The 12,025-nt window shown below is 36.1% G+C and overlaps 1 protein-coding gene across 1 annotated transcript; it reads right to left on the minus strand.

The window, feature by feature from the left end:
• Nucleotides 1–3,822: 3,822 nt before the first annotated feature.
• LOC107779806 (gibberellin-regulated protein 4-like) lies at nucleotides 3,823–5,252 on the minus strand. The gene is made up of 4 exons (XM_016600298.2): nucleotides 5,074–5,252; nucleotides 4,948–4,995; nucleotides 4,797–4,830; nucleotides 3,823–4,099 (listed from the first exon to the last, which is right to left on the minus strand). The coding sequence occupies exons 1-4, from the start codon at nucleotides 5,134–5,136 to the stop codon at nucleotides 3,918–3,920; spliced, it is 327 nt and encodes a 108-aa protein (XP_016455784.1). The 5' UTR covers nucleotides 5,137–5,252; the 3' UTR covers nucleotides 3,823–3,917.
• Nucleotides 5,253–12,025: the final 6,773 nt, after the last annotated feature.

Genomic DNA, 12,025 nt, shown 5'->3' on the forward strand with positions numbered 1-12,025 from the left:
CCATTTTAGAGTTGACTACACAGAAGCCAAATTTCGGTCAACTCTTACCGCTTAAGTTTCTAAAACAAGAATTCTTCTTCCAAATTGACCCCGAATCATCTGAAAACTGAACTCGGCCACACATGCAAGTCATAACACACAATACGAAGCTGCTCAAAACCTTATGCTGCCGAACGGGACTTAAATTTTCAAAATGACCGGCCGGGTCGTTTCAAAGTCCTTCGCATAATACCCAAATTCTCAAAACTCAGCTTGGTAATTACTCTGAAGTTTTAAAAAAGAACTGAAATGTATTAAATTTAAAAGTCAAGACCTTTCTTATTGATTGAATCCCTAATTCATGGTCTTTCCCATTTCTTTATCTTGTCCGCTAATATCTGTAGACATGTGATTTTTTACCCTCCCCAAGATTTTATATATTTTAGCACGTAAATATTTAATTTAGGCATAATATCTTTCAACAACAACAACAACCCAGTATAATCCCACTTAGTGGGGTCTGGGGAGGGTAGTGTGTACGCAGACCTTACCCCTACCCTAGGGTAGAGAGACTGTTTCCAAATAGACCCCCGGCATCCTTCCCTCCAAGAACTTCCCACTTTGCTCTTGGAGAGACTCGAACTCACAACCTCTCGGTTGGAAGTGGGAGTTGCATAATATCTTTATTTCAACTAATTTTGATTCTTTTACATTATTTCGTCACAAAAAATAAAAATTACAAAAATATTTTAGTTTACGTATCTTTCATAAATTTAAAAAAATAAATACAAAAATTGTACCTTATTTTTATATTTATATAATCTTGAAAAAATACAAAAATATATAATAGTTTCATGTTTTTAATATAGTTTAGTTTAATTAATTAAAATTAGTTTTTGCATTGTGTAGTATTTTTATCTTTTATTAAATGGGATTAACTAAGGTGTTAGGACACAATTTTAGGAGTCTTTGAGCCTAATTTGGATTAGCCCATAATTTTCAAGCCCAATAAGACCAAACTCATACCCCTTCACCTAAAAACATTTCTATATAGCTGAAAATATACAAATATACACCCTACACTCTAATACCCTAAGACCGGGAATCACGCCTAAGATTCAAAGGCTTTAGCCGTTTTCCCTACCCCATGTGACTCCATCTTCTTTGATTTATTTTTTTTAATTGAAAGGAAACAGACACACAAATACAAAATGGGATCATCATGATAATGATCTGTTCATTTGCAATTGATTAACCATAAGGCTAAAGCAATTTCCGTGCTCTTGAGATTGAGGTATCAATCAGAAGTTCAGCTCCGAAATGGCATGAACAAACTTTATACTCACGGTAGTGGTAAAAGAAAATAGAAATCCGGCTTCTGATGATCGAAATGTACAGCAGAGGGAAACACGGACGAAGAGGGATAAAGATTGAAAGAGATTAACTCTTTCTTTAGAGTCAAAAACGGACAAAAGCTACAAGCTACATTAATCTCCCCATTTTCTAAATTCTACACCTCTAAACTCCAAGGTTTATCCATTTTGTATCACATGGATTCGATTTTATCTGAATTGTTGAAAAATGTTGTCCTTCGAAAGGAATGGTCGGAAAACTTTCCGGTGCCGACGAGGTTCGGGTTGAGTTCCTATTTGCCGATTTCATTTTCCGGATCAAACCCGGTTGTTGGTTTTTGTTTTGCGACTTCAGCTCTACATCGAGGAATATATATTCATTGCTACTTCATTGATTTTTGAAGAGAATTTTGGCTTAGCAGGTTTATTTCCGTATCACTCTTCTTTATTTGAACTTGTTTGGGTGATTTGAGCTTTAGAATAGTTATTTATGTTTAATTTCCTCTCGATTCAAGTTTTATGTTCTATGTTTGATTGCGTGTGAATCCATACCGTGCTTAGTCATTTGTGGTGAATATTTTGTTTGAGCGTTTTCTTTGCCTTAAAATGGTTGGAAGTTTGAACGATTCCATTTGACTTCCTTGATGGTGTGCTTCTGTTAGTAGCATCTAGACATCTCGCCCGTTCATGAATTGGTTTTGGTTGAAGACTTGAAGGAAAAGAGAATAAGAATTGACAACATTAATCACTATGTAAATTACGTAATTGAGTAGGCACTAAAGTATTTGCGTACTTCGTATTTGTAAACTAACATTCTGTATCCAAGCCACTAGCAATGGCTATCTTGGTAGCTATGGACGTATCTCATGGTTGTTTTATGACCTTGAAGTTGTATTGGGAAAAAACTGAGGTTTTTTTGGGAATTAATTGTGTAAGAAAAATGAGTATGGATCGAGGCGTGCCATTCACAATTGAATCACATAGCATATGGCTCTCATATTAATTTTACAACTTAGTGTAGAAAGCACTTTGAATTCTCGTAGTTTGCTTTAGGTGCGTTAATTAAATAAAGTATCATAGCTACAGGTACGATTCCCGTGACGTAGTTGTGACACACAATTTCCAAATCCGGGGGTACATTTTATGTGGCCCGGTTTTATTGTTCTAACAAGGTTAAATAGAACGTGTCGTGACTCACGGGTGCATTTCATGTAGTGTGGCTTACGATGTGTTTTAAATAACCTTGAAATTCCTTGAATAAATAAAAGCGGTTTTAAAGAGTTAAAAAATGCATAGGTTTTAAAACGTGTAAAATATCAGATAATTAGGCCAATAATAATAGTTGAGCGATCGTGCTAAAACTACGGAACCCGGGAATGCCTAACACTTTCTCCCGGGTTAATAGAATTCCTTACCCGGATTTCTGTATTCGCAGATTGTGAATAGAGTCAATTTCCTCGATTCGGGATTTTAAACCGGTGACTTGGGACACCATAAATTATCCCAAGTGGCGAATCTGAATAAGAATAAATAATCCCGTTTCGATTGTCACTTAAATTGAAAAACTCCCTTATACCCCTTTCGGTGTAGTGAAAAAGGAGGTGGGACAGTATCTCCCAAAAGCAACGAATATTCAATTTTTTTTTTTTACAAATACGAAGAGAACTCCATTCTCCTTCATAGCATCATGTTCAAAGTTCTAATTGCAGGTTAGTCATCCTTTTTGTTCCTCCATGTATAAAACTTTATTCTTTTCAACTCAAGTTATTTGTACTTCTAAGCAACGTATAACACACACACACACACACACACACACACACACACACACACACACACACACACACATATATATATATATATATATATATATATATATATATATATATATATAGTGTTCTTCAATTTTTATGCAATTTTACCTGTTTATAAATATTTACTCTAATAATATTATTTTATAAAATATTAAAAATTAAATACCAATAGGGCTTACGCCCTGTGCTTCGGGGCTTAGGCCTCACCTTACGCCCACGCCTTTTAAAATACTTATATATATATATATTGTTGGAAATTTTTTGTTAAAAGTTAATATATTTGCTTAACTTGTTACAGGAAACTACGCATGCTTACTTACTCCATGGGCATCTCTAAGTTCTGTACTCTTGTCAATAAAAGGATCTTTTTTCGTCAAAGTACTCCATCATTTTCATCCACCCAAACGCAAAGGCCGAGATGACACATCATCCGGCAGAATGGTTTGAAGAATTAACTAGATTAGACATAATTCAAGTGAATATCTGAGTGAATCGGGAATAGGGTGCTCATATTAAGACTTAGGGATCAATTAATTAACCCAACAAAGCAAGCATTGACAGAGCAGAATCCGGATGCAGCTAGTTGCAAAACAATATATACCATGCTTACTGTTTAGAAATTGAATCTTAGGTCTACCTCAATCCTAAATGCTAGATCAAGAAGTGAGAAAATTTCAAGATTAAACAACGAGACAACAATCCATTCCCTTGAATAAAGTGAGAAACCAAACACCTACTGGTCAAAATAGAGTAGTGCTAACATCAATTACTAGTCTTAAGGGCATTTTGGGCCTCCTTCCTTTGTCTTCCAGTTGTTGTAGCAAGGGCAGAGGGCTTTGTTACCATAATAACCAGGAGGGACGCAAAGGCACTTTCTACAGCACTTTTGGCAGAAGAAAATGCATGCCTTGTGGTATTGGGTCCTTCCGCACCTCCTCGTGCATTGTGATGGGCATTCTGTTCATCCAAAAACCAAATGGAGTATTGTACTATGCATGCTTGGTCACACTGTCAAACTCTTTGTTTGTTTTCAGCTAGACTTCTTTTGCTTTATTGACCAGAAAACAACTTAACCCAAGTAAAGACAGACAACGTGGAGAATATCACTATCAAAGTTTGACTAGTTCCATTTTCATATAGTTTCACACTTTGACCAGCACTTGACTTTCGGAAGAATATTAACAACAAACCACCTATGTTGATTAGTCCAATGAGTATAATGAGCACACTTTTAGGAAGCAAAACAAATTAAGTACCGGATCTGTTCGCCAAATATAGAAGCAAGATCGATATAATTAAGTGTGAAGGCTAATAGAAGTGCTCTTGCATGTAGGATGCATTAGAGAAAATACCTATAGGATCGCTTGGTATAATGCATTAGAGAAAATATAAAAAAGTGCTCCTGTCTTTTTCTTGAAATAGATTAAAAGGAACTAAAGAATGCCGTGTAAAAGATAATAGAGGGAGATATATATTACTTTTACGAAATTTTAAAAAAAAAAACGTCTAGCTTCGTTAAATACTACTCTAGTTTTTTATTACTTAGAAATTGGACTGCAACCGCACCAAAACATCAATGGTAAGCAGAATTACAACTATATACGAGGTAGAAACAAAAAAAAAAAAACTAAAGAAAGGAAGAAGAGGAACTTACGGGAGCTCTTCAGACTGCCGGGACCATATCGGTTCTGTAATTCAACAAGAATATACAACACAAGACAATCAGTATTACTATTCATCCGGATAAAAGAAGTGTTGATCTAATCTACAGACTCTATAGGTAAACAATGTGAAGAGCTATGAACCTTGTTTGAATGATGTGCTTCATTTCCCTGCTGAGATATTGCCAACACCTGTGAGACATGCAAAACAATTAGCTACACAGACAGTTGAAAGATATTAATTATGAGCTTTAATAGAAAGAATATTACAATGGCCTGCAGCATAGAGATGGCAACGATGGCCAAGAGAAAAAAAGCACGGACTTTAGCCATGAGTAGATGAATTAAAAAAAATTACACAAAAAGAAGAGAACCAGAAACGGTAAGGAGAGGGACTTTGGTTATTAGCTCTGGTAATAAATAGGAAGAGAGAATTTTGCTTGTCTAGTTAACAGAGTTACCTTTATGTGTCCGCTTTCCACATGGGCACCTGGGTGGTCATGTGAACTATATATATGCTGGTATTAATTATTACTACATTGTTCCAAAAAACTTATTCTCACTCGATGTTCCGTACCAATTTAATAAATATATACATATCATTATATATATACATGAGAAATTAGCATGATTTAATGAAAACATTGAGTACAAGTAAATTTTTGCCCTCCGAATCCTGCAATACAAAGAAATATTATGTTTATTTATCGTCTTCTTTTTCCTTTTTGGCTTTGTTGCAATTCACGGCAAGAGGACTAGAAAAAATAACAAAAGATAAGAGAAGAAACAAAATAGATTAACTGACGAGGCTAACTTAACATCTGAATTGAAAATGAATATGTGGGGGTGATGTGTGGCTATAATTCATGGCTTAGCACATTATTCGCCTTGCATTTTTATATGCTTTAATGATAAAGTACACCTTATTTGCATGTAATAGGGTCCATTTTATATGTAGGTGAATTGAAGATGAAAGTAGAAAAAAAAAGGAGACTTACAAGTCGAAAGCGTGCGCGGGAGCAGTTAATGAGAGACCCTGGCGACGCCAGGCTTGAAGCTGGCGTTAGGCTGGCGATGCAAGGCAAAGGACAAGCAGAACCAGGCATTAGACCTGGCGATGCCAGGCCTAGGGCCACGTCCACCAGCCGTTAGGCTGGCGACGCCAGGCCTAGGGCGAGATCCAGTCCGAGTTTTGAAGACTTAGTTCTTTCCCGGCTTGACTAGGATTTGACCTACACGTTTAGATCTTGTCCTAAACATATAAATAGACCTAAAATGCCACTTTGAAGGACTTTTGCAACCGGAGGCAAGGATAGCTCGTGGAACACCTGTTGGGAGTTGGAATCATCGATTTTTACATCCCTTTATCCTTACTTTGTAATTTAATTGTGCAAATTAATTTGGATATTATTACTATGAGAATGAGTAGCTAAACTCCTAATCTAGAGTTTTGATTGAACCTGTTGGATGATGATTTTCTTGTTACGTTAATATAGATTTGTCATAGTATTCTCTCTATTTGTTCAACTATATGTTTATTGCGGTTGATTGAAGGGCCCTCAATTAATTGTTCTTATTTAGTATATATTACTTGAGAGAGGGTACATATTTAGGTAGTTGTTGAGCAACATCACTCCTAATGTATATGAGGGATCAATACGAAGGGTTTAAAGGTGGAATTAGGGATAACGAAACCTTGGTGCAATCTGAGTGAGTTGTACTTAAGGCCAGCTAGCGTAATTCGGGAGAATATGTGTAGTATATTGTGGTAACTACTCAGGAGAGAGTTACGACAGTCAAAGTGCTCATTATCGATAGAGAAGACTTAGGCAAATTTATAGAAAATGCAGTGGAAAGGATTCCGACAATAGGGGAAATCAGAAATTTAGATCATTCCAATTCTTGTCTATAACCTGTTCGTAGTTAGTTCTTATTTATTGCATTTTTAGTACGTAATAGTTAGTTAGTAAACATCCAACTTGTTACTCAAATAATTCTGAAGATTGACTGTGTGAAATTGTGCGAGTCTAATAGTTGTGCTTAATAGGTTAATTCTCTGTGAGATTCGACCCGAACTTATTAACCAGAATATATTTGCAACGACCGCTAAGTTCTTTTTATAAGTCATAGTTAGGCTTGATTAAATTTTGGCATCGTTGCCGGGGTATTAATGGTGTTATTAATTGTAGCTAAAAGAAGTGCTAAAATTCTTAGTGTAGTCAATTTTCTTCAATTCAAACTAGATACATTGAAATTTGTACGTTTGTAGTCTTGGGTATTATAGGTGCATGCCTAGAAACTCCTCAAGAACTGGTGATTTGTTTGAAGCATTATCAAATCCTGAGAAAGTTTTCAAGGCACTGAATCATGCAAACAAGAAGGGAAAACAGCAATAGAACACAACAGAACAAATCGAACCAGACATGGGAGAGGAAGTAAACAGCAGAAATAATGGGAATGAACTGAACAATCAGGGTGTGGTGCCTGTTGCACCAGAAGCAGCATTGTATGATTGGGCACAACCCACCGCTGACAACCTAGCAACCGCAATTACAGTCCCTCAAATACAAGCAGAATCATTTCAAATCAAAAACAACATACTGCATTTGCTGCAGAATAAGGGATTGTTCTCAGGGTCATACGTTGAAGATCCTTAGCAGTATCTGAAGAATTTTCTATCGATATGTGTCACTCAAAGGCAACCTAATGTGACACCGGAAGCAATAAGGCAGTTGTTATTTCCATTCTTGGTGACGGGAGAGTCGCAGTCTTGGCTTAATTCGCTTCCCATATACTCCATCACTACTTGGGATGAATTAGTCTAGCAATTTGTGAACAAATTCTACTCACCCAATAAGACTGCTAAGCAAATTGATGAGATATTGAGCTTCAGGCAGAAACCAACAAAAATATTACAAGAAACGTGGGAGAGGTTCACGGATATGCTGGTTAAGTGTCCACACATGTCATTCCGGAGCAGATGTTGGGGCAGAGGTTTTACATGGGATTGGTAGATAGCTTAAAGGCCAATGTTGATTCTTCAGCAGGTGGAGCATTTTTGAGCAAAACATTCAGAGAAAGCAAAATCCTACTTGACAAGATGGCCCAAAACTCAGGATGGATGACAAGAGACTCTCCAATCACTCCTGTAGTTCATTCAGTGGCTTTAGACCCGAATAACTCCATAGCTGAAAATATGATACACTCTAGTAACACAAATGAGTATCATCACCAAAAAGATAGATGAATCAGGCCAGAAGCAGCAGGTACATATAGTTGATACAACTAATGGGGGTTTATGTGCATCATGCATTAACCAACCATATGTTTGCTCGCGGAGTGCGTAAGGTGACAACCAGCAATATCAGGAAGATATGAACTACGTGGCCAACTATGGGGGACAGAGGCAAGGTGGTCAGAATTAGGGTCAGCAGAATCAACAATACAGACCAGCACAATAGCAGTACAATAACAGCAACAATCTTGCAGCTATGCGACCACAGGGTCAAGTGATGCCCTACCAAAGGCAATAAGGTTACAACCAGCAAAATCAGATGCAGGCTTATCAACAACCTCAACAACAAATTGTTAGACAAGTTGATGGGTTTACTGAACTTAAGGGAATGATGCAACAATTGATTGGTTCCATTGGAAAAATAACTGAAAGAGTAGACTCACATGATTAAGAGATAAAGGGTATTGAGATTCAATTATGACAGATTTCGATGGCTCTAAATAATCGTCCCCAAGGGACGTTACCTGCAGACAAACAAATCAATCCAAAAGAGTAGGGCCCGAAATAGATTATGGAAATGAGTATACGAAATGGTAGATACCTAGATCTGGAGCAAGAAATGGCTCGTGAAAATCGACCTACTGAAACACTTATTCCAATACCCATTGAGAAAGATGAATGAACAGGGTTAACTGAAGTGACAGTACAGCATGCACATGAGAACGCCAACAAAGAAATAGAGGTTGCGAAAAAGACTAAGGTAGCTGATGTTTTACACTTCAATACCACACAAAAGGGGGGAGGTGATTTGTGTGGTGACCAATTTTTCGCTTAAGCTGTTTATGGAAGGACCTGGTTCATTTAAGTGTTCCTTAACCTACTATTGCAAAAATAATAAATGCAGAAAGTAAAGAACACAAGTATTTTACGTGAAAAACACCCGGCTAAAAAGGTGAAAAACCAACGACCTACTGTCCAGTAGAATTTTTCCAAACTCTCCACTAAAATCACTGAGCCAAAAATAGCATTTGTCACACCTCCTTTTTCCGCCCCCGCGAGGGGTGAAGGAGTTTTTCCAGTTAAAGGACAATCGAAATGGGATTTGTTTGTTTATTTCAGAGTCGCCACTTGGGAGATTTAGGGTGTCCCAAGTCACCTATTTTAATCCCGAATCGAGGAAAAGAATGACTCTGTATTACAGTCCGCGAACCAGAAATCCGGATAAGGAATTCTGTTAACCCGGGAGAAGGTGTTAGGCATTCTCGAGTTCCGTGGTTCTATCACGGTCGCTCAACTGTCATATTCGGCTTGTTTATCTGATTTTATTCAATTATGCGCTCATGCGCAAGTTTTAACTCTTTACCGCTTTTATCATTATATCTTTAAAAGAATGTGAACATCGTTTAAAAACATGTCTTTGGATTGCGTCACATAAAATGCACCCGCGATCTGAAACGTATTTTTATTCAATGTTTTAGGATTTGGATTTGGGTCGCATAAATGCGCACCCATGTTTAAGAATGTATTATTATTAAAATCGTGCCTAAAGCGATTAGCGTATTATTATTTCTGGGCAAGACCGTGGAATTCACTAATCAGTCCATCCCGAATTCTAAATACTAAATTAAATATTTATTGAGGGCCCCGCAATTGGTTCATTTTATTGGGCGAGGCTCATCTCATTTTATTTTTAAAAGGACAGTTCTAAAATGCCTACATTTTTCTCTTATTAAATTTGTCTCTACAAAATAAAAGAGAAAATATCTTAATTTATTTACATGCTTGAGTTGTTATAGATGGATTTTGAATATGATTCATAAAATCTGAAAATGATGCAAACAGGACAGTCCGTTGCCACTGTGGGCTCAGTCCCAACGTGTATGACATAAAACTAGACCTGGGCCGTCTTATTCACATGTTACTACCTAGTTACATTATACTAGGCATGTTCTCAGTTTGTCAAATTAAAAAAAAACTTAGCAATCTAATTTTAATCCTAGACCATTTACATGCTGAAATTAACCAATATTATTTAACTAAAGAATATTCCTACCAAGTTCCTACTAGATGGCCTATTCGTTTGATTTTTTGACTTGACGGAGTTACTACACCATTTATTTATTTTTAGGCAATATATAGATAGTTCATCCGTTAAGTTATCGTCGGATGTTCTACTATATGTATTAAATAGCTACATGATTCTGATTTTTGCAAGCTAAATAATTTATACATACAAATAAAATTCAAAATATAATTAAAGTAAATTTAGAATTTCAACTCTTCATTTCGTATTCATGCTTCCTGTTTCAGTTTACAATAATCAGCGTGTCAGTTGTGTACCTGATATTGGAAACAAAAGAAGATGAAGATGAGAATCAGCAGCAGTAATAACAATACAGCACAGCAACAACAGTCCAGCAACAGTAACAACCCAGGAACAGAGTTTGCAAACCGGTGGAGTAGTAATCCCAAAACAAAAGCTTCAAGCTTTGATGAAACAACAACAATTAATGCTGATTTCAAACAATGAAAGAAAGCAGAAGATTTTTTTTAGTTTTTTTTTATTTGAAAGTTTTAATATTTTTCGGAATTTTTCTTTCTCTCTTAAATATTCAGCTCTTTTTTCTCTCTCTCTTATTCTCTCTGTCCGTTCTTTCCCTTATTCTCTTTTTAAAATCTAATTCAAGACCTCTTATTTATTTCCCATTCCCAAACCCTTTAATCAATTAATAACAATCACTTTCTCCTACCAAACCCATTATCTTCTCACTCATCCCTCACTACATTAAACTAATATATCAAACCAACTCATTACATCTTGTCCCCCATGCCTACCATAAACAATTACCATATTCCCCTCCACTACATTTTGTCTTGTCCCCCATTTATATTAAACAACTATATCACCCACACCCCATTACATTTTGTCCCTCATGCTTAACATAAAGAATTATTCAAAAATATTCAATTACCAAACTACCCCTCCGACCTTATTGCAATTACCATTTTACCCCTGCACGTACTGCGATTTACCAAACTACCCCCATCAGCTATAACAATCAATTAATCAAACTCAACCAAAATATAGCCAATATGACCAATTTCTTAAACAAATTCAACAATAACTCATATGAACACAGATGAACAACATCAAATTAATGTGAATAAATCAACCATATTGGGAACCAATCCTGGTTAACTTAGACCAAAAAATGGATGAGCAATGAAACAACAATATTAACAACACAATACATGATTCATCAACGAATCAAAAACCAAAACATAAACTCACATTAAATCACTGGATTAAAATGAACTTCAAACCAAGATGAACATGAATTAAATCATTTTAGACAACAAAAATGACGGATTCAAACGATTAAACCAACATATTTCCCTATTACAACTAAATTCTTTTAGACAAATAACAAGATCGACGAAGAAACAATTATGAAATTAAACTTGAATTTAACAATATTAACAATTTCTGAAAAATACATAAAACACATGAAACAAATTGAAGAAATAATTAATTAAACTTCAATTTGTATCTAACCAACATTAAACTAACAACTTTTACCTAAACAATAAATAAGAACAATGAAACAAACTGAAAAATTCACAAAATAATGAATAAAACAAACATTTACCGATTTTAGATTTGAGAATATCAAAAACAAAATACGGACAGAAATGGAACTCAAAATCCAACTAACCAGAAATGACCAACGACGAACGGAAATGGAAAACTCGGACAGAAAACTCGACGTACCGGACCTCGACTCAACGAAAAACCCTCGAACTTTGACGAAAGGAAGAAGATGAAGCAACAGCAGAAGTAGAAACGTGAGCAGCAGTGACGACTCAAAACAGCAGCAGCTTGACGAGGCAGCTGGAAGGAGGAAGAGAAGCAGCAGCGACGTAGCAGGAGGGTGTCGAGCTCAAGCTCGAAGAAGATGAAGTAGGCAGCGATGGGGTTTGTTTGGA

This window comes from Nicotiana tabacum, chromosome 3, assembly GCF_000715075.1.
Source record: "Nicotiana tabacum cultivar K326 chromosome 3, ASM71507v2, whole genome shotgun sequence".
Taxonomy (NCBI): Eukaryota; Viridiplantae; Streptophyta; class Magnoliopsida; order Solanales; family Solanaceae; genus Nicotiana; species Nicotiana tabacum.